Genomic DNA, 23,057 nt, shown 5'->3' with positions numbered 1-23,057 from the left:
AAAACATAGGTAATTATAGAAAATATAGGTAAGTCCATTATAGAAAATATAGGTAAGTCCATTTGCCATGATAAAATAAAAACCAGTGGCCATGACTTACAGGGAGATGATCTGATTCAAGTTTCTAAATCATTGCCTTTCTATAGTAGTGCAGACGATTCCAGTAGGTAAAGGTTGTGCTGGACCGCACTGACCAACTGAATCTGTGATCTGCCACGTGGGGAATGGCACTGGCACTGGATGGCTTGTTTTGTTTGTTTCTTTACCATGAAACAGGGATATAACTATCTTGCTTACCTTGGCATATCCAGCATCTTTTAAGGTATTTCCCTTTGTGGTATTGTACTTAATCCTGTTTTCCCCCAGTTGCTGAAGTGAGATTATTACCGAGATTTTATGCCCTTTAATTGCAGGCGTAGAGTAAGATGTAGGCCTGGGCAGTAGTATCATCTATAAACACATACCAGCAGCTTGTGTCTTTTGCTTTCGACTGTTTTGACCTAGTGTGAATTTTTTCTCTCTTAATTCCTCTCTTAGTAAGATAGATGCTATAGAAAACCTGCTTAGTTTCTTCTCTGAGCTCAAATTGAAGTCCAACCCTAACGTGTTTTGAGTGGACATTTGTTATGAGACACCAGGACTTTTGAATTCCAATTCCAGCTTTTTTCTTTAGAGTTATTTAATTGTTTTTAGTGGAAAAGCAGATATACAAACAGAAGGAGAAACAGAAAGATCTTCCATCCGCTGATTCGCTTCCCAAGTAGCCCCAGTGGCCGGAGCTGAGCCAATCCCAAGCAGGAGCTTCTCTGGGTCTCCCATGTGGGTGCAGGGTCCCAAAGCTTTGAGCTGTCCTCCACTGCTTTCTCAGGCCACAAGCAGGGAGCTGGATGGGAAGTAGAGCAGCCAGGACATGAACTAGTGCCCATATGGGATCCTGGTACTTGCAAGGCGAGCACTTTAGCCACTGGGCTACTACACCAGGCGCTACAGTTTCTTATAGCGTGTCCCTGCGGGGTAACACAAGATGGCTCAAGTTCTGGATCCCTGCACCCCACGTGGGAGACCTGTACAGAGTCCCAGGCTCCTGGCTTTGGTCTAACACAGTTTCAGTTGTGAACATTTGGGAATTCGATCAACTGATAAGTTTCTCTATTTGTCTCTTTACCTTTCAAATAATTTATATAGAATATTTAGTTATAGTTTTATAAGTTATCTTTAGGATTTTATAAAGGAATAATACTATGTTAATAAAAATAAAGTAGTTGACAATTTTTAAAATTTTATCCATGTCTAAGTTGAAATTTGTTCTTTTTTTAAATTTATTTATTTCTGTTGGAAAGGCAGATATACAGAGAGAAGGAAAGACAGAGAGGAAGATCTGTTGATTCACTCCCCAAGCGGCCACAGTGGCCAGAGCAGAGCCAATCCAAAGCCAAGAGCCAGGAGCCTCTTCCGGGTCTTCCACACGGGTGCAGGGTCCCAAGGCTTTGGGCCGTCCTCAACTGCTTTCACAGGCCACAAGCAGGGCGCTGGATGAGAAGCGGGGCTCCCGGGATTAGAACCAGCACCCATATGGGATCCCAGTGCATGTAAGGCGAGGACTTTAGCCACTAGGCTAAAGCGTCAGGCCCTGAACTTAGTCTTTTTATAAAAATTAGGAGAAAAGGTACATTAAAAAATTTTTTTTAATTTTCAGAGTAATTTATCAGATATTCAGATTTATGACAGTATTTTATAAGATATGTGTTTGAATCAGCTTAATGTTATGTGTCCTTTTGAGCTAATATATATAAATATGCATACATGTCTTTTACAGGAAACTTTTGTCCAGTGATCGAAACCCACCAATTGATGACTTAATAAAATCAGGAATACTGCCTATTTTAGTCCATTGTCTTGAAAGAGATGACAAGTAAGTGCAGTTTTTCTTGTTTTAACTTAATGCATGTTCTTTGGAGAAGGCAAGATTTTCTGATAGTTAGTTTCATCTTTTATGAAGGAGAACATCTATGGGATGGAATTGAAAAGTCAAAAAAAATGGGAAAAACAATGCAAGTTAAATTCATGCCAACAAATAGAGGGAAAAACCAAAGAGGAACTTGAAAATAATAAAATTTAACTTTGAAGTTGTAAAAGCGACAAGAACTGGGTTGGACATGTGAATACTTGAGAAAACATGCATTTGAAGGTGTTGGAAATGCTGAATGAATAGAAATAAAATGCTTAATATTTTGAAAATGCTTGTGAAGCGGAATGGTTGATTACATCTGTATCAGTGTGAAAACAAGCGCTGTTTACAGTTGTTCTTGGTTGTTTTTACAGTCCTTCCTTACAGTTTGAAGCCGCGTGGGCTTTGACAAATATTGCATCTGGAACCTCTGAGCAAACTCAAGCAGTAGTTCAGTCCAGTAAGTTGCTTGTTAACAAACAAAATTGTATGTCTTTTTTTTAATTCAGTAAAAACTTGAATTCTCCTAAAAGAAAAGCTATGTATGTTGTGAAGCAGTGACTACACAGTGATAAGTACAGCTGTTAAAAATAAACCAGCTTAATAATCTTACTCTGTTGACCAAGGTTTTCTATTTCTGAACATTTGATTCTTTTCTAAATCTGGTATTTTCCTAATTCTGGTAGCCGATTATACTATTGTAATTACAATATCAGACAAGTTGAATGTTTTTCCCATGTTGCCATACTGTGGCTCAGCCTCTCCAAATAAGGTATATTTTAAAGAGATACTCTAGTATAGCCATTGTGGTGTAGCAACCTAAGCCACCGCCTGCAACACAAGAATCCCATAGAGGCGCCGGTTCAAACCCAGCTGCTCCTCTTCTGGTGCAGCCCCTTGGTTACAGCCTGGGAAAGTAACAGGGGATAGCTTGAGACCTTGGTAGCCCTGCATGTGTATGGGAGACCGAGAGGAGGCTCTGGGGTCTTGGCTTGTGCCTGGGATAGCCCTCGCCTCATGTGGCCATTCGGGGAGTAAATCAGTGAATCAAAGATCTCTCACTTTCTCTCCCTCTCTCTTCATAACTGCCTTTCAAATAAATAAAAATATGGTTTTTTAAAAATTTCTATAAAGTAGGCCTATTAAAAGAATGGCTTGACAATTTTTTCACTGTTACTTTAATAAGATTGTATTTCTCCAATGTGTCAAGTGATATAATTTTCAACAATGATGTTGAAAATAATAACAGGTGTATTCATATGAATATACACTTAGTGTATCTGTCTTAAGCTTGCAGAATTATAAGTGCTAATATCTTAATGATTTTGAAAGGGAACAAAGATGTTATCTGACCAACTGCCCTATTGTATAGACAGTAATAATATGTGTTACTTAAAAAAAAACAATTACCTTAAGTTCTTTTAAAACAGTTTGGTTTCATATGTTTTTGTTTTATTGTGATTTGGGAGGCTTTGGTTTATATTGTTGACTCAGGTAAATTTTATTTTTTCAGGGTTCTTTATTTTTTCATTTTACTTTCAAAAGATCAATAAAAGATTTAGAATTTGATTTCTAGGTAATCATGGTTGATCTGCAAATGTGAATTTGAATGGGTTTTGCAAATTTTTTTAAGCAAAAGTTAGCATTTAGTCCTTTTCACAAATTTTTGAGGTACCTCAAATTTAAATAGCAGTTTTCAAAGTAGTATGTGAAAGAAAGTCTTACTTGCTCAGGGCAGTCTGTTGTATCTGGACCAGCGGGTCTTGTGCCGGCCGTCCTTGCCGAGCAGCAGAATCCCTTCCTGACGCAGAAGCTCTCCTGTGTTCAGGCACGTTGGCCTGTCTGTTCTCCCACTTATTTTCATTTAGATTTCTGTTGTAACTCCTTTCTCAAACTTGATAAATACTTAAAATGTGGGGAATACTGAAGTCCAGATTTGATTGTAAATGAAATTTTAGGAGCTTTGATACTGTGTATTATAACTCTTTGATGCTAATTAAGTGATTTTCTGGTCAGAATTCTCCCCAAAGTGCTGTTTCTTATAAAATATTCAATGAAGATATATTTTTGGTAGATGTCTTTTGATCTTGGGGTATCTTGATGGGGCCAGCATTGTGCAGTGTGTTAAGCCTCCTGCATCAGAGTTGTGGTTCAAGTTCTGGCTGCTGCACCTGGGATCCAGCTTTCAGCTGCTGCTCCTGGCATGCTGTGATCGAATGGCCAGGCGTCTAGCCTCTAGGCACCGAGGTGGGAGACAGAGCTCTCCTGGCTCCTTGTTTCAGCCTGGCCAAGCCCTTGCTTTCCCAGCCACTTGGGGAAGTGAACCAGCAGATGAGATGGAACCTCTGTCCATGTGACTTAATCACTCTACTTTTTGAATAGTAACGTCAGTATTATTTTCCTCTTTCAGATGCTGTGCCACTTTTCCTGAGGCTTCTCCATTCCCCCCATCAGAATGTCTGTGAGCAAGCAGTGTGGGCGTTAGGGAATATCATAGGTTTGTATGAAATTCAGAGTAACATTCCAAGGGTTATGATTAGGTAATAAAAACAGCTACTAGTTGTAAAAAAGGAAAAACAGCTTGCTGTTAACACTCAGGCTGGTGAATAGTTTCACAGAGATTTTAGCTCTTAAGTATGAAATCTGGGCAGGCAGAGTGAATCTGTTACTTATACATCTAACTCTTTAGATATTTGAATAACTGTGATATGTATATGTCTTTGAGATCTCTTTTATACGGGGATGTTTCAATTTTCAGCTTTTCCCATCAAAGAAAGTACATTTTTTTTAAAAAGGGAAGATGGGAAACTTAGACCAAGGATTTTTTTTTCCATAATGACAGTTCAGAGAAGGTCTAAAATCAAATTTTTTCTAGCAAATGTTAGTACCTAAGAATTTAGTGATGTGTAAAATTGAATATCTCTATTAGTATGAATCAACGGGTGGTTATCTGTAGCCTGTTGACAGTTTAGTTACCATAATTACCATACATTACAAATTTTTCCAGATAATGTTTCAAGATTTTAATTTTTAACTAGGGCTTAACTTATCCCAAATGTGTAAACCAAAAAACTGTTCTATAGTGAGGAATAGAAAAAATCTTGAATCCAAAATATGTTCTGCCCCTTTTGTGTAAGCTCAGAGACTCAGACTGGTACTATTGCTAGGATTTTGTTAACTCGGTGAGCAAGAGGGTTTTAGGGACTAGTTCTGCTACATGCTGTTTCTTTTTCTTGCCTGGATTGCTTGGATGCACTTCCTCTCTATTGCCCTTTTACAGAGAAAGCATGAAGACAGGAGATGGTTGTGAGTTTTCATGGCAGGATTTTTCTATAGACTGTTCTTACAGAATGTAGCGCTGTTAGCAATATTATTGTTTATATGTCTAGGATCTATTTCTTTATATCAAGTTTTAGATTTAGAGTTATTAAAGCCATATCTCGATCTTTAAATATTGATACTAGTGATTTTGTGTACATAATTAGCATACATGAATCCAGTGGGAACAGGTGTTTCCATATATTTTACTGCAAGAAAGGTGTTTTTACTCAGCATGAAAAGTTCAGCATGACTTAATATTAGAAATTACAGTGACACTATACTACAACAGTTTCATCTGACTGTTCTCTCTGATGTTAGTTCTTAAACTTCAGCATACTGTCAGAATCAGAAAGTTTATTAAACATGCACCCACAGTTTTTGCTCTGAGCTCAAGCCCAAATACCTCATTGGTGATCACTTGTTACTGTGCTGTTCTCCTTTTCTGTTCTTGAAATAATTTATCATTCATGTTCTGATTCTCTGGTAGTGAATTTTAAATAGAAATTCAACAAACTTTCTTTATAGTATTTCTATATGTTTTTAATTACATGAGTCTCTTAAACTGAGAATAACATTGAAAGACAAGATAAAAGCAGCAGTTACATTCCCACAAAATATTTTTTAAACATTTTCAGAGTTTAAATGGTGTGATAACATAAAATGAGCAGCTTATAAAATCACACATCTTGTTTTTCTAAAAAATCAAAATATGGGAAACCACATATTGGACCCAGTGCTTTATGCCTTGTGAATATTTTATTGAATTTATAAATTATTCTTCCCACAGGTGATGGGCCCCAGTGTAGAGATTATGTCATAAGTCTTGGAGTTGTGAAACCTTTACTTTCATTCATAAGTCCATCTATTCCTATAACATTCTTAAGAAATGTTACATGGGTTATGGTCAACTTATGTCGCCACAAAGATCCACCACCACCAATGGAAACCATTCAAGAGGTAAAACCTTTTTTACATCGATGGGGTGGGTGCTTGGCATAGTAGCTAAGACGGTGCCTGAGACACCTGCATCTTATTGCCTGCTCATGTGCACCCTGGGAGTAGCACGTGAGGACTCAACTGTTTGGGTCTCTGCCATGCTTCAAAGAGATCCAGGTTCTGTTAACAGTTTCCTGGCATAGTCCTGGTGCAGTCACAGCTGTTGCAAGCATTTAGAGAGGAACCCAATAGTTGGATAATCTCTGTCAGTGTCTCTTAGTACCTTTCAAATAAAAGTGAAAATAAACAAGTACTTTTTTTTATAAGAACAAAGTAGATACCATTATTGTGATTATGTATGTTATTATGTGTATTTCTCTCCTTAGATTCTTCCAGCCCTTTGTGTTTTAATTCATCACACAGACGTAAATGTGAGTAAATGCTCTCTATCCTGTTGATGCATATGTACTTCTGTCTTAATTGTGTTGATGTCTAAGGCTGCACACGGGGAGAAAGAAGGTTATGAAAACATGTGCTATCAGATTTTTGTATTACGAGCTTTGAATTACAAATTTGATATTTTTGTTTAATGTTTACTTGTATTAAAATATGATTTCATGAGAATATATATGTTTATAAAACCTTCAAGAAAAAATATGCTTTAGGAAGAAATTGAATGGATTTCAGTATTTTTTCACTAAAATAGTCTTTTAGGTTGATTTCTCTATAGATTTTCTTGAAGTACATATAGTGCATATTAGTGTTACAAAAGCACATGTAGACAGTTTTTAATTTGCCCATTAGTGACGTACTGAGATCCTGACTTTGTTCCTGAGTGTTAAATAGCTTATTGTGATAACCTGGCCAGTTACATCTCTCATTTCCTAACTAACAAAGTTAGTAGGAATTAATCAGAAAACTGCCCTGACTGCTTATAAAAGCCACACTGGTCTTTGATTTGTTAGGTCAATTTTGGAATACAAAGGCTATGGAATAGAACTATCAGAATATCAGATAGCAACTGTCAGGCATTGTTTAAAAACAGTTTGCTATAGTCAACAGTGTTTGATGAGCTGCATCATTTTTTTTTTTTTACAGTTTCAAGATTATACCTTTTTGCCAGAACCCCATTAAAGCATAAAGAACAAATTAAATTTTACTATGCCAAGCAGTGATATAATGTACAAAATTTGTTGGATAAACATGTTCTCTGAATGAAGATTTTGTCAAGCTGCAGATAGTCTGATTGAATCAGATCTTAGAATATAGAAGCAGTTTTGGGTTTGGTTCCCAATAGCCAAATTCTTTGACTAAGTTATACATTTCAATATTTTTCTTTTACAAGATTTACAAGAAAGAATTTCAGGGTACATACTATTAATGGAAACCCAGACATCATTGATTCAGAGATGTTTACTCCGATCTAGATGCAATTGTGATTTCCGTTTATGTTATTTTGAAGTGCTTTGAATTTTTCATGCCAGGCTACATTGTCATTCTTAATTACATTTGATTAATAACATTAGCTAGATAATAATGTTTATTAAATAACGTCTCTTGAATAAACATTTAGCAACATGGTCTTAAGTTGGGCCATCAAAATAGTAAGGTTAACATGAGTTAACTGCTTCCACAAGCTGTTAGTAAAACACATTACATTATAGTTATTATTAGTAAGTTTATGATAGAATGCAAACTTTGCCACAAATGAATCCATAAGATTTAGTTTGATTTTAATTGATTTTGATTAGGGTACATGACTGATGTGCCTAACTTTGATCTCTTGAAAATATACATGGGGACTGGCATGGACACAGTGGTTGGACACTACTTGGGCTGCCTGCAGTCACACCCCAACTCCACTTCGTATTCCAGTTTTCTGCTCAGGCAGCACTGGGAAGGCAGCAGGCAAAGGCTCACACACAGAAGCACGCTGTCGGCAGAGCTGGGCTGAGTTCCAGTTTCTGCGTTGGGCCTGGCCCAGTCCTGAGTGAGTCAGTGGATCAGAGATCTCAGTCCCACTGCCTTCCAAGTGGAATTTTTGCTAAAGAAGCTAATATTCTTTAAAAGTCCTTCTTAAGTATATGTGGTCTTTATGTGCTTAAAACTCTGACCCATCAGCATATTCTAACCGAAAAACATTATTTGAAGTTAAGTTGCTTCGTATATGTAGTTACCACATTACTTTCTTGTAATTTCTTCTTTAATATCTTTTTTTATGATTTATTTTTTATTTTTATTGGAAAGTCAGAGACACAGAAATGAGGAGAGACAGAAAGTAAGATCCTCTGTAGGCTGATTCAATCCCAAAGTGGCCGCAACAGGCAGAGCTGTGCCAATCCAAAGCCAGGAACCCAGAGCATGTTCTGGGTCTCCCACACAGGTGCAGGGTCCCAAAGCCTTGGACCATTCTCGACTGCTTTCCCAGGCCACAAGCAGGGAGCTGGATGGGAAGGGAGGAGCATTCCTGGTGTGCACAAGGTGAGGACCCCAGCTGCTAGGCTATCATATAGGCCCATTTAATCCTATAAAAATTAAGAATATCTTTAGAGCCAGCTTGAGTTTCTGAAGATTCAGTGACATTTAAGTTTTAACCATAAGATTAGTTTATGGTTTTCAATTTCTCTGGATTATCTTCAGAGTCAATATTACAGACTTTCAAAGTCAAGTTTCAGGTAATTATTTGTCTTTGTCAGTATTGTTAAAATGCAGTTTTAAGAATAAACTACGCTGGGACCCGGTGCGGTAGCCTAATGGCTAAAGTCCTCACCTTGCAAGTGCCAGGATCCCTTATGGTCGCCGGTTCTAATCCCATCAGCCCTGCTTCCCATCAAGCTCCCTACTTGTGGTCTGGAAAAGTAGCTGGAGACGGCCCAAGTGTTTGGGACCCTGCACCAGCTTGGGAGATCTGGAGAAAGCTCCTGGCTCCTGGCTTTGGATTGGCTCAGATTCGGCACGTGCAGTCATTTGGGGAGTGAATCATTGGACGGAAGATCTACCTTTCTGTCTCTCCTCCTCTCTGTATATCTGACTTTCCGATATAAATAAATCTTTAAAAAAGAAGTGAACTATGCTGCGTTTTGTCTGTAACTCTTAATTGAGACTTAAAGTAGAAAGATCAAACACATGGCCTGCTGTACTTCACAATAAAATCATTAAGTTATAGGCTATTTTTTAATATAAGTTAGAGGCGATTGTGTTTGTTTTCTTGATAAGTAGTTGCTGGGAGGAAGTATGGGATCTTATTGGTTTGACTAGACCGTCTTTATTTTATATGAACTTAGAAGTAAGCCTCCTTGCTTTATAGTGGCTTACTCTGTGACTGTGAGGAGCTCACGTTGTTTTTTAAGGCGAAACAAACAGATGGAAAAGAAACTACTGCTGTCTAACACTGGAGCCTGCTCGTGGCATCCCTGCACTGTTGATGGTGCTGTGCACTCGGAACACCCACACCTGTCCCAGATGTCTCAAGCTGCTACTGTTTCCTGTTGAATGTCCAGTGTTTCCGGCAGCCTGCTGCCTGAGCCTTTAGGAAGCACAAATCCCTGTCACCATTTCATGTGGTGTGTCTGTGGATTGAGTACTAGTCTGATGTTTAGAATATAATTTTCTTTAATATCCTGACTGGCTAATTTAAGACAGACATCAGAGGAAGTAGCTTTGAATACAGTACAGTGCAGTTCAAGGTTTCAGTGAGTTGAAGTGAGAGAAAAAAGGAAGGAACAGTCTTAAATTAGATTATATGGTGAAGAATTACTGAAGTGAGAAAGCATTCCAATGCTATTTGAATTTCGTTTCACTCATTAGATATTGGTAGACACGGTATGGGCCCTCTCCTACCTGACGGATGCTGGCAATGAACAAATACAGATGGTGATCGACTCTGGGATAGTTCCTCATTTGGTTCCTCTGCTCAGCCATCAGGAAGTTAAAGTTCAGGTAAGTTTGTTGGTAAAATCATGAATTTTTCTAATAATAATTGCTGTAAATGTGACATTCTGACCTGAATAATTTCAGTAGTTTAAAATGTGATTCTAGCACAGCATGTCTGGTAGGAATGAATTGTTTTAGCCCCATTTTATTTTAAGGTGGAAAAAGTGACATTAGAACCTACCTTTCTGCCATCTCATAGTGGGGGGTGTGTGTGTGTGTGTGTGTGTGTGTGTGTGTGTGTGTGTGTGTGTGTGTGTGTGTAGTGAGACTCCTTTGTAGATTACACGTGAGTAATGTAGACAGTTCAGTGTAGCAGCTCAGGCAGCATCTGAAAGAGGTGTTGACAATATTCCTGCTGTTTTTATTTTTATTCCTCTTTGGCATTCCTACTCCCTCGTCCCCTTTCTCACATTCCTTTTTACTGTTTTGGCAAACTTTAGTAAGTCTGCTTCAGTTGACAAACATGTGCTCCTTAGGAGTTTCCTAAATATCTCTTTCACCTTCCTAAAATTTAAAATATCTTACATTTAATTCTTTAAATGTTCTTAAATTCCCTACATAATATTTAGCTGAAAGAACCTAAATCTGTGAAGTCAAAAGAGAGGACAGGAAGTTTGCAGAGTGACTGCTGAGGGAATATACAGTATGTTCTCCCCAACTCTGAGATGAATAATATGTTTTAATGTGGCAGCAACTTAGATTTTGTAAAATACACAAGAGTGTAAGTAAAACTGTTAGCCTAAGCAATTGTAAAAGTGAAAAAATAAAACTTATTGTTCAACCGCTTTTGCCCCATGAATTGGAAAAGGAATAAAAGAACTCACATCTGTTGCTTTGCTGTCGATGTGTTCCTTCCAGAGCCAGGGACTCAGGCTGGGGCGCCCACATGAGCAACAGGAACTCTGCTGGTCGGAGTACCTGTCACCACCCGCGTCTGCACGAGCAGGAAGCTCCAGCCAGAGCTGGTGTTGATCCAGCTACTTTGTTTAGCTACAATCTTAACTTACCAGGCTGAGCACCTCAAACTCCACAACCTCTATGGTTTTCTTTCAGTAAAACTCAAGAGATTTTTTTTTTTTAGTAACCTGAGTGGCCTTTAAAGAGCTCCTTAGCTGATAAATATAAGCAAAATAGAAATAAAAACACTTTTTAAAAAGGGGTCAGAGAACTGAATTCTAAATTGATGAGATAGTTTGTTATTTAGGACTGTTTGTGCTTTGCTTTGTGTCTAAGTTTGCATTTACTAAATGTGCTACTTACATCTCGTTTAGGTTTCTGGTTTGTACTTTGTTTTTGTTTTTTCAGAATGCACCTTCAGTTTTAATACTGGACTTCATTGAGAATATAGGGCTTGGACTTTTCTTTTAGCCAGCGCTCAAGGAAAGTTGATGTTCTATACCTTACTTTATAACTAATAGAGTTTTCCTTAAACTTTTCAAGTTCCATAGCATAATTTAGAAAAGTAATATGATGAACTCCCATATTAATTTCCTCTCTATTCCAGCTTGCTTGTTCAAAATTCTTTTGATATAGATATAAGATGTAATATTATTTCATACAGCATGTATCTCTGTAATTAAGACCTTTTTTAATATAACCAAAATACTTTCATTATACTTAAAAATGTTAAATATTCAGTCAGAACAAATTTTTTTTAATTATTTATGTTACATTTTATTATTATCATTTTATGATACAGTTCCATATTCCCTTATCCCCTCCCCAGTTCCCTCCCTCCCAACTAGTTCCTCTATATCATTACTAACATATAGGTCTTCATACTCAGTCATATGCCCAACATTGCGGGCATGGACAATGGCAGAGAGTCCAGAATCCTATTGTCAAGATATAGTAAACAGTTTCATTTGTAAGTCCATCTTTGTCTGGAAGCAGAAATGCGTACCACACTGCATCCTCACATCTGGATGTTAGTCTCCAATTCACAGCTACTGTACATCCCCTTAAATGAAAAGTGATGATACAAAATCAACAATAGAAAGAAAAATTGAAATTTACTATGCCATGAAGTTAAATGACATGTTACTAGATATGACAATCTCCATTACACAGCTACTATACATCTCTTAAATGAAGAGTCACACAACAAAATCAACATCAGGGAGAAAAAAAGAAATTAACAACACCAAGAAGTTATTTTTTTTTTAAGATTTATTTTATTTTTATTACAAAGTCAGATATACAGAGAGGAGGAGAGAGAGAGAGGAAGTGGAGCTGCCGAGATTAGAACTAGCAACCATATGGGATCCCGGCACATTCAAGGCAAGGACCTTAGCCACTAGGCCAGCTGTCAGGCCCAACACCAAGAAGTTAAATAACATGCTATTAAATGACTAACGTGAAGCTGAAGAAATGAAAATCAAGAACCTTCTTGAAGAAAATGATGCCACTGCATGATCTACGAGTCATTGAATGATTTAATCAGAATGAAGTGTTTTGAAGAGATAAAACCAACAGAAAACAACAAAACCCATGTGATATAGTTTCCACTGATCTTTGTTGAAGTGTGTCTCCTCCAGACAATAAACAGATGGGTTTGGTTTTTTAATCCAGTCTACAAATCTATGATGTTTGAGCTTAATCCATTTACTTTCAGAGTTTAATATGTATGGGTGGTACTTTGGTCCTGTCATTTTAGCAATGAGTTGTTCATTGGTTTAGTCTCCTGTTGTCATTTTACTGGGATGTTCTTCACCTTTGCCTTTGGTTTTGGTAGGTGCTATTTCTCTTCTCTGTCAAGAGAATATCTTGAAGTATCATTTGTAGTGCAGGTTTGGAAGAGGCAAATTCTTTTAGCTTTTCTTTGCTCTGGAAGAATTTTATTTCATTTTCAAAAGTGAAAGAAAGCTTTGCTGGATATATTTTCCTAGGCCGACAATTTTTTCTTTTAGAATCTAAATATGTTGCTCTATTCTCTTCTTGCCTGTAGAGTTTCCTGTGAGAGATCTCCTGTGAGTTTAATTGGCATTTCTCTATATGTCAATTGATGTTTTTCACGTGCACATTTAAGGATCTTTTCCTTATGTTCAGTTGAAGAGAGCTTGATAATCATATGTTATGGTGAAGATCACTTTTGGTCAAGCCTGTTGGGAATCCTGTGCCCCTCCTAGATTTTGTTTCCCAGTTCTTTCTCCAGATTAGGGAAATTTTCCTTTAGTATTTCATTAAATACATTTGCAAACTCAGCTTCTCTTTCTGCACCTTCTGGGACTCCCATAACTATTACATTTGGCCTCTTAATAGTGTCTTTCAATTCTTGAATACTTTCTTTGGCCTGATCCAGCTCTGCTTCCAGTTTTTTGTTTGCTTCCCCCTGGTGACAGGAAATACCTTCCAATTCTGAGATTCTTTCTTTTGCTTGCTTCATTCTATTTTGGAGACTCTCCACTTTACTTTTAATTTGCTCTACTGTGTTCTTAATTTCTGATATGTCAGCCTTGATTTGCTTTATTGCTTCCTTAAATTCTTTGAACTCTTGCATGAGCTTCTCATTTTTGATCGGAATCTTTAAAATGAGTCTTATGGATTCTGTGTCCCTCATTTTTCTCGATGTCTTCCTCGGTTAACTCTGAGGTTGGCACAGGGCTTTGCTCCTTTGCAGGGGAGTTTTCCGTAATATTCATTGTGCCTTTGTCTCTTCTTTTGCTCTTGATCATTATACTTCTGGTTAGCAGAGTCTTCTCCTTGGGGCAGGTTTCTAAGCTATGTCACACACAGGTCTACAGTGCGATTTTAGTTATTGCTGTTGGTACACAACTTTTTGCTTGCAGCCACTTGTGCCACAACCTCCAGCGAGTTCCAGGTCTGGGTTCTTATGTTAGATTTTCACCATGGTCTCCACAGCCCCAACTCTGGGCTCACCACTCTCCACCTCCTGTGATACCATGCTGAGGCTGCACTGTTGTCTCTGTGGCCTTTCTCCCTCTTCCAGTTGGAGCAGGTTCCAGAATTAGAGAGACACCACGTGTCCTATCTAGTTAGGTTGTTGGTGGCGCTTGATCTTGTTGGAACCTGTTGGTCTGGCCATACGGACCTATTTTAATGGGTACGATGCCACAGTCTGTATTATTTTCCTGCAGGACCAGTGCAATCCACAGAGCTCAGTAAGTTCTCACGAGTTCAGCACATGCGCAGTTCACTGTTGTCCCCTGCAGTCCCAAAGCTATTGCCACAGTGTGCAAAATGGCACCCGACGTACCACCACTACAGTTCTTGATCAGATCTGAGGGCTACCCAGACCTGCCCCAGGTGGAATCTGTAGAATGCCAAGTTGTTGCAATTCACTGAGCCAGAAATGAGTTCACTCCCTTCTCAGTGCATGTGCAGTCCTGCCTCCATAGCCTTTGCCTCTTTAAACAAAATGGTGCCTGATTCGGGTTAGGAGGCAGACTGGGCTGTGAAACCCACCCTGTTCTCACACTGCCCGTCTGAGATCTGCTGCTCTGTCTCTGCTCCTGGTCAAATCAAACGGACCAGCAGGACGGACAGTACTTTGTCTGGGTTCACCTGGCAAGCTCCCAGTGAAAGTTCTTTCCCACCTGGCTGCTGGTGGAGTTCAGATCACCGTTAGCTGAATGCTGCTGGAGTGTCAGTCACTGCAACACCACACTGCTTTGTCTGCTGCTTTCCTGTGTCTGTCAGTCTCCAGGTACCCCTCTGCTGCTGTTCTGTCCTTTCGTACTTCCTGAAATACGTCCTCTCTGCTTCATCCTGATTAACTATTTTTCCATCCATTTAAACATGTCCTTACCCTATTCCGCCATCTTGATTCTCCAGAACCCAAATTTTAGTGACTGTTTCCTCATTATTTTAACTATTTGATAAAAATCAGTATCTAAAGTCCACATGTTGCATCTGATTGCCATGTGTTAAGTTTTTCATATTCAGCAACTTTCCTTTGCTTTATTCCTCTTTAATGTATTAATTAAAGAGGCTGATTCATTGCAAAACATTGTTTGAAGAAATTTTAAAACACCTGCACAAATTTAAAGACAACCCCGTGTTCAGGGATTAGAAGACAATATTGTTAGGTTGGCGTTGCTCCCCAAGTTTATCTGCAGATTAAATGCATGCTAAATTTTAAAAATCTCAGGTGTGGTTTTTCCAAAATTTCCAAGCTGCACTTAAATCCATATGTGAATGCAAGGGACCAGAAAGAACCAGGACAATCTTGAAAAAGCAAAGAGGTTTGAAGATTTCTAGCCTTCAAAACTTACTACAAAGCTGGTGTAAGACAACTGATACTAGCATGGTAATAGACATTCAGATCAATGAAGTAGAATGGAAAATTCTTGAATAAACCCATTCATTTGTGGTCACTTCACTTGCAACTATGGTGCCACCCTAGTTAATTGGGTGATTGGATAGTTTTGGTTTTCTTTGAGATATGTGCCAGGACTGCTGGAAATCCACATGTAAAATAATGAAGTTGAAATCTACCTCAACCCATTTTTTAAAAAATAACTCAAAATGGATTAAGAGTTAAATTGTAAGTTTCTTAGGAGAAGAAATAAACATAAATCTTTGTGAAAGATTAAGCAGTTTTTGAGAGGACACCATAAGCACAAGCAACTGAAAAAAAAAAAAAGTAATAAAATGGGCTCTTACCAAACTTAGGAACTGTGCTTCAAAGGGCACTGTCGAGAAAGTGAAATGAGGGGTGGACATGGCACAGCAAGTTAAGCCACCATTTTGGGCTTCTGCATCCCGTATTGGAGTGCCTGGGTCCCAGTCCCATTTTATTCCCGTGCAAATACTTGACTCCTGGAGATACAGGGGGCAGAGGATAGCTCAAGTCCATGGGAGACCCGGACAGAGTTAATGCCTGTCCCAGCATTGAATAGTGCAGCCATCTGGGGAGCAGACTGGTACATTAAAGATGTTTTTGTGTGTTTCTCCTCCCTGTCCGTCTCACCCCTTGTTACTAAAGATCCAGTCTGGAGAGAGAGAATTTGTAAATCATACACCTGAAAAGGAACTGACATCCAGAATAAAGAACTCCCACAACTCAACACTGAAAAGAAAGTCAGATTCAAAATTCAGCAAAAGCTTTTGCTTTCCATAAAAAAAAAATATATATATAAGTGATCAATAGGCCCATCAATAGATGCTTAATTAGTCACTAAGGAAAAAGAAAGCAAAGCTGTGGTATAATACTGTTTACTACAGTATAATGTAATAAGAGAAGCTAGCGAGGGATTGAAGAGATTGAATTCCTCATGTACAACTCTTGAAAATGCAAAGTGAGTGCCCAGTGCTGTGGCGTAGTATGCTAATCCAACATGGATTGGATAGACTCAGCTCTGGCAGTTGTGGCCATTTGGGGAGTGAACCAGCAAATGAAAGGCCTCTGTTCTCTGTCTAATAGGATCATTTAAAAAAGAAAAGCGAATGCAGCTGCTTTGGATACTGTAATTACTTTGGATACTGTTAATTACAAAGTTACAGTATGAATCATTGTTTCTTCTTCTCAGTATAATTCTAAGAATATTATTCTAAAGATAATAAAAGAATATTATTCTAAAGATAATTCTAAAATATTTTTCTAAAGAATTAAAAACATATGTCCACACTGAAACTTTTACAAGTTTTCATAGAAATGACCCTTCTGACTTATCATACGTGTATGCCTCATAGGAGCTGAGACTTCAGTCTTTTCTCACCTCTGTTCCTAGGTGAGTGCATGGCACAGAGTACTCTGAAAGGATTGGCTAGCTAGAATGGAACAGTGGGAGAATGCATTTGTCTTGTGTAAGCTGTAAGGAATACAAGAGCATGATCTTGTTCAACTTTTCTGTGCTTCAGACTGCTGCACTTAGAGCTGTGGGCAACATTGTTACTGGAACTGACGAGCAGACGCAGGTGGTCTTGAACTGCGATGCTCTGTCACACTTCCCAGCACTCCTAACGCATCCCAAAGAGAAAATTAATAAAGTAAGTGGTTTCATGTGTTTTCTAGTAAATGATACATAAAAATACCAAGTTCATTTGTAAAATTGGGATTAACCTATCATTTAGATGCTGAGAGGAAAGGAAATAAAATAGCATGTTGTTTATAAGATGGATTAGCATATCATTTTTTTCTATGTATAAAACAAATCAGCTGTTAAAATGCTCTGTGGCTCTCTTGGAAATGATGAAATAGAGGTAACAGGGTGTTGAGTGTATGTATGGTGAATGTATGAGTGGAAATTGTTAGTATTAATGTTAAGTAATTCTTCCAAGTTTAGAGTTTTATAGATACGTAATAGAGAGAGTGTGCCTGTGTGTGTGCTCATGGCGGCTAGGGCAAAGGGGGCACTGAATGTGGTGGTGCTGATATTGGAGTGCATCTGAGGCTGTTGTAGAAATTGCAGGGGTTGTTGATTACAACATTGCCAATGATTATGACCCCAAAACAGCTCACCTAACTAGCCTGACACCCTGAAGTCTCTAACAGGTTCATCAAACATGACCCTGTGATCTGATCCAAAAGAGCCTACAGTAACCAGCTGATATTGCTTTTTGGAGTAATACTTTATAATTTGTTTTTAAAAATAGAGGAATTTGTTTTTTAAAAAAATAGAGGAAATTAAACTTTTAAGTTCAATAAGCTTACTAGTGCTAAGTTTGGTAAATTACAGTGTAATCCTACATTGAGTATTAGATATTTTGTCTTATTTCATGCTGTCACTTCAGTATGGGTTTATGTGTGAAACTGGTAACATGCCTAGGGTCATCATTACCTTTGCCAAGGTAGCACTGTCATGATATAAAGGCTGATGATAAAACAGTCACTAAGGTGAACAATGAAGCGGTCAAGCATTTAAGTTCCTCTTTAGCATTTCAGAGAAATAGTGCAGGAAATGACTATTATGAACAGGTATGTTAAAAAAACAGTGTTTCATTTTTCATATATGCATTTTTAGAAATTGAGATTATGTACTTTGGCTAAGGTTCTTAATCAGAATAGAAAATGAAGTATATTCTGTACAGGAAAGGCACTGAGTCTCAGCAGTTTCAGGATTTGTGTTTGTATTACAGTTCATCAGTTCTGCAGTAATTGTTCAGCCTAAACTCTGTCCACACTGTTGGAGAGTAGTGCTTTCAACCGTTCTCTGCAAGGGTTCATTGTAATTAGATTAGCACCATTAACAGTTTGCCCAAACAAAACACAGGGAAGAGGAACATAAAAGGAAGTGAGATTCCTAAGAGTTTTATTAGAGAATTGATTGCATGATAAAATAATGTGGACATTGTGGTAAATGCCTTTTTCTTCAGCTGCAGTTTTTATTTTTTAATGAGAAATACTGAAAGATTCTTGTTTTATAGGAAGCAGTGTGGTTCCTCTCTAACATCACTGCAGGAAATCAACAACAGGTTCAGGCAGTAATTGATGCCAATCTTGTACCAATGATAATACACCTTTTGGATAAGGTAAGAACATCATTTTGTATGTATCTGAGTAAAAGGAGCAGGGCTTAAACCTGACAAGCTATGTGAATATTGCAGTGTCTGTTTATTTAATTAGAACCTATTTAGTGGAATAGGTTCAGCTTTGAACCTATTTGAAACACTGAGCTCAGCTTTGATTAGAACCTGTTTAGCGGAATGGATACTACAGTAACTCAGTAACACTCTGAGCTCATTGGTTTTTATGTACAAGCAACATTTCTTTTTAGAGATCCCTCGCCCTTCTTGAATAGCATTTTTGACCAAAATTGCTATTGTTCTTGGACTTATTAAAATCCATACTGTTACTATTGAACATAAATACATACATATTATTTTAAGTACTTAACATGTTTAGATTGGTTATCACTATAAACTAGAAATCCAAAATGCTTCAGAATCTGGATCTTTTTGAACACCAATATATTATAATAAGTGGACATGTCTTATTCTTAGCCTCACATAATAGAGCTCAGTCAAAATACACACACACTAAAAACAGCATTTTAGCACAGTGGAGCAAGCTGCTGCCTACAATGCCAACATCCCAGATGAGCCCTGACTCCAGTCCCAACTGCTCCACTTTGGACCCATTCCTCCTGGGAATCAGTGATGGAGGTCCAAGCCCCCAAGCCAGCTGCCATGTGGCCATTTGGGGAGGGAACCAGCAGATGGAAGAGCTCTCTCTCTCTGTAACTCTGCCTTTCAGATAAATTAAAAAAAAAAAAACTCTTTATAAATAAGTTTTGAAATAATGTATGAAATTGCCTCTGAGCTATGATAAGGTCATATAAAATATAATTAAATTTTTTGCTTAGACTTGAGTCCTATTCCCCAATATATTGCATTCTGTATGGGGTCAGCCTTTCATTACTGCAGCATTACCTGGGACGATTTACCAATAGCAAAGCTTTATTCTAGCGGACAGCTTCAGAGGTTCCTAATCCAAAACTGGACACACCCCATTATTTTGGCATCTGGTGATGCCGATGATGCAGAGCAACACATGGCAAGAGAAAGACTGGATGTGTGTGTGTTCAGCATCTAATCTCAAGGGCTTTGCTCTTAGCCCAAGGCACTGCCTCAGTTTTCAAAACTCCCTTCGAAACCCATAACTAATTGCTTCCACCCTCTCCATACTCTTAACATGAGACTTTGAGATCTAAGCCTTTCAGCATGTGCCTGGGGCCTTGGTGGGACACTTAACATCAAATTAATGTGCACACATTAGCAGTACTTGAAAAAGTTTATGAAAAATAAAATACAGGATTATTTGGGTACAGAAAACATTGAAGTTCATATAAGCTTTTTTACAGTCTACATTTTTGGTGAAATTTTTTAAATGCAGTTATTCCAGAATTCAAGCAAACATGCAACACTTTTATTCCTAAACATTTCAGATAAAGGTTACTTAAATTTAAAATGCACTCGTAAGGATAACGAATTTTTCTCATTTTACTGGTGAAGAAACTATGACATAGTTGTCCCCAATCCGTTGTCCCCAATCAAGTAGCAAGTGAGTGTGATGTGAATTGTCTGCCGTGTCATGTCTTGTGCTCATAAGAACATTTGGGAGTGCAAGTGTTACAACACAGGACTTGGTGTTGCTTGTGATGTGGAATGTTTGGTTGAGTCCTAGTTGTGTGGTGTTCCTCATCTAGCTTCCTATCGCCACACATCCTCGGAGCAGAAGGTGATGGCTCAAGTGCATGCATCCTTGAACCCAGTTGAGAATCCTAGATGCAGTTCTGTGCTCCTGACCAAGGTTAAATATTGTAGCCTTTTGGGAAGTGAACCAATGGATAGAAGATTTTTTCTCCTCCCTATTTGTTGCTTTGCTTATCAAATGAATAGAAAAGTGTTAAAAAAAAATACAGTGTAATAATGATAACATCCTCTTCTCTGAATATTGATCTATGATCAAGGAAAAGGTAGCCTTATGTATCTTTTGTTCTTTCATTTTTCCTAGAAAATTGATAGGTAAAAACTGAATGTTTTAGGGCAATAATGGATTACTCTGTTGTTCCTGATCAGCCAGGAAACACTGTTGTTTGTCATACCTCTGGTGATTGAGGATTGATGAGCTCAAGTGTTGCCACCCTATAGTAGCTGATGAGTATAAAGTTATCCATCTTTCATCTGATCCTCTGATAGCTGTGTAGGTAGTCCTTAATGTAAGCTAGAGAATGTGAAATGGTCATGTACATATTGTCCATGATTGCCCCCCCACCCCACCCCACCTCTTTCTACACACACACACAGAGTTTACAGAGTGGGAATACCGCCCCACAGTGTCCAGGGCTGGGCCAGGAGCCTGGAAATGCACTTACACCTCCTTGTGTAGGCGGCAGGAGCCGTGTTCTGCTTCCGGGCTCCTGGAGGACGCCGGCCTGGAAGGTGGAAAATGACCTCCACACTGCAAGGCCAGCCCTGGGGACTCTGAACCATAACCCCTGCAGAGGAGGTGGAAGTGTTTGACTTCTCATTTTATTCCTTCAGCCATTCATTTTAGAAGAGACAGTTACCATACAGCCTGAAGGAAGTGAGTTTTGTAGTATCATTACGAAATTGGGAATTTTCTTTTCTTTTCTTTTCTTTTTTTCTTTTTTTTTTTTTTTTTGGCAAGATTTAGCCCATTAATGATTTTGACATTTAAGTGGGCCCTGATCATCAGGAACCCCATTCTAGGTTGGTACTTGTGTGTTTGATATCACCCAGTCATTTTTGAAATTTATCTTATGTATTTTCTGACCTAGATGGGGAATCAATCTTTTCTCCTTAGTTTTATTTTTTGGGGGGAAGGAGATGACATACAAGCATCATAGTTCAGATGTAAGAGTGATCATTACTGATGATCACTTAAAATAAGTCATATATATTTTTGAAGTTTTTTTATTTATTTAAAGGTCAAAGTTAGAAAGAAAGAGGTCCTCAATGAACTGACGCACTCCCCAGAGGGCCGTAGTGGCCAGGCCAGAGCCAGGAGCTTCATAGGAGTCTCTCAAGGTTTTGGCATGAGTCCAAACACGTGGTCCATCTTTCTGCTGCCTTTCTAGAACTCTTAGCAAGGGACTGGGTTTAGCTGCTTTTGTGGAAAATAGGAAGTTAATAAGTTCCCAAACTTGACAGTCCATGAGAAATGAATTATGAATGAAATGAAGCTATCAGATATCCTGAATATTTAAAATAAGAGTTATTTCTTATATTTCCATCTTTTTCTGCTGAAAATATCTAAAAATATGAACATAATACACTTTTGCATATATAAAATACATTATTTTTAAGTGTATCATTGTTATACCCTAGACAAAAATCCTGAGTTTCATAAGAGAAATAATGCGAATGCAAATATATTTTATACAAATGTTTGTATAGATTGTCTACATATAGCCTATATTAAAATAAGACCACATTACTGCTATTTTGTTTTTTAAAATGTATTTATTATTTGAGGAAGAAAAGTAGAAATGGAGAAAGAGAAGTCTTCCATCTACCTATTAACTTCCCAATTAGCCATAGTTGTCAAGGCTGAGCCAGGCTGGAACCAGGAGCTAGGAGCTTCTTCCAGATCTCCCACATAGGTGCACTTGGGCTGTCACTGCTTTCTCAGGCCCATTATCAGGGAGTTGGGTCGGAAGCAGGGTCAGCAGCACTCCAAACCAAGGCCCATGGTCGTTGCTGGTTGCTGTGGGCAGCAGTTCAGTTTGCTAAGCTACAACCCTGGTCCATGCTTAGAATGTTTTGCATATGGCTTTTTGCTTGAAAGAGAGTCATATCATCTTTCTCCATTGACTCTCACTCCCCATGTGCTTGCAACAGCCTGAGTTGGGCAAGGCTAAAACCAGAACCCAGCACTCCATCTGGGTGCCCCACGTTGGTAGCAGACTCGGGCCCTTAGCCTGTCACCTGCTTCCTGCTTACATGCACATTAGCAGGAAGGAAGCTGTGCTAGAAGTGCCACAGAGACTCTGAATCGAGGTACAGGCTTCCAAAGCAGGGTCTCATCCGCTACAACCCAGCAGCCTCTCCCACGTGTACTTTCAAGGTTAAAGTATTTGGCTTTTGCCTTTTATGGGTTTATTTTTTAAATATATTCATTCTGGGCCCAGTGCAATAGCCTTATGGCTAAAGTCCTTGCCTTGCATGAGCCAGGATCCCATACAGGTGCCAGTTCTAATCCCAGCAGCCCTGCTTCCCATCCAGCTCCCTGCTTGTGGCCTGGGAAAGCAGTGGAGGACGGCCCAAAGCCTTGGGACCCTGTACCGTATGGGAGACCTGGAGGAGGCTCCAGATTCCTGGCTTCAGATTGGTTCAGCTCCAGCTGCTGCGGCAACTTGGGGAGTGAACCATGGTGTGGAAGATATTCCTCTGTCTCCTCTCTTTATATCCGACTTTCTAATAAAAAAGTACATTTTTAAAAATAATAAATAAATATTTAAAAATAAATATATATGTTCACCCCACTGATGAT

At 38.5% G+C, this 23,057-nt stretch overlaps 1 protein-coding gene and 1 non-coding gene across 2 annotated transcripts in view; both read left to right on the top strand.

The window, feature by feature from the left end:
• KPNA4 (karyopherin subunit alpha 4) overlaps positions 1-23,057 on the top strand; it is a 68,303-nt gene that overhangs the window by 35,679 nt on the left and 9,567 nt on the right. The window contains exons 6-13 of the mRNA XM_040974888.1: positions 1,817-1,912; positions 2,323-2,408; positions 4,359-4,445; positions 6,057-6,226; positions 6,592-6,636; positions 10,013-10,144; positions 16,961-17,089; positions 18,467-18,571. Of these exons, the coding sequence (XP_040830822.1) occupies positions 1,817-1,912; positions 2,323-2,408; positions 4,359-4,445; positions 6,057-6,226; positions 6,592-6,636; positions 10,013-10,144; positions 16,961-17,089; positions 18,467-18,571 (850 nt within the window). The remainder of the gene's footprint in view (positions 1-1,816; positions 1,913-2,322; positions 2,409-4,358; positions 4,446-6,056; positions 6,227-6,591; positions 6,637-10,012; positions 10,145-16,960; positions 17,090-18,466; positions 18,572-23,057) is intronic.
• Positions 17,284-17,627, top strand: LOC121152783. The gene has a single exon (XR_005883314.1).

Source organism: Ochotona curzoniae, unplaced genomic scaffold (genome assembly GCF_017591425.1).
Source record: "Ochotona curzoniae isolate NIBS_2020 unplaced genomic scaffold, NIBS_Ocur_1.0 contig_2599, whole genome shotgun sequence".
NCBI lineage: Eukaryota > Metazoa > Chordata > Mammalia > Lagomorpha > Ochotonidae > Ochotona > Ochotona curzoniae.
The sequence above is the reverse complement of the archived record's forward strand: the minus strand, read 5'-3'. Positions and strand labels throughout refer to the sequence as shown.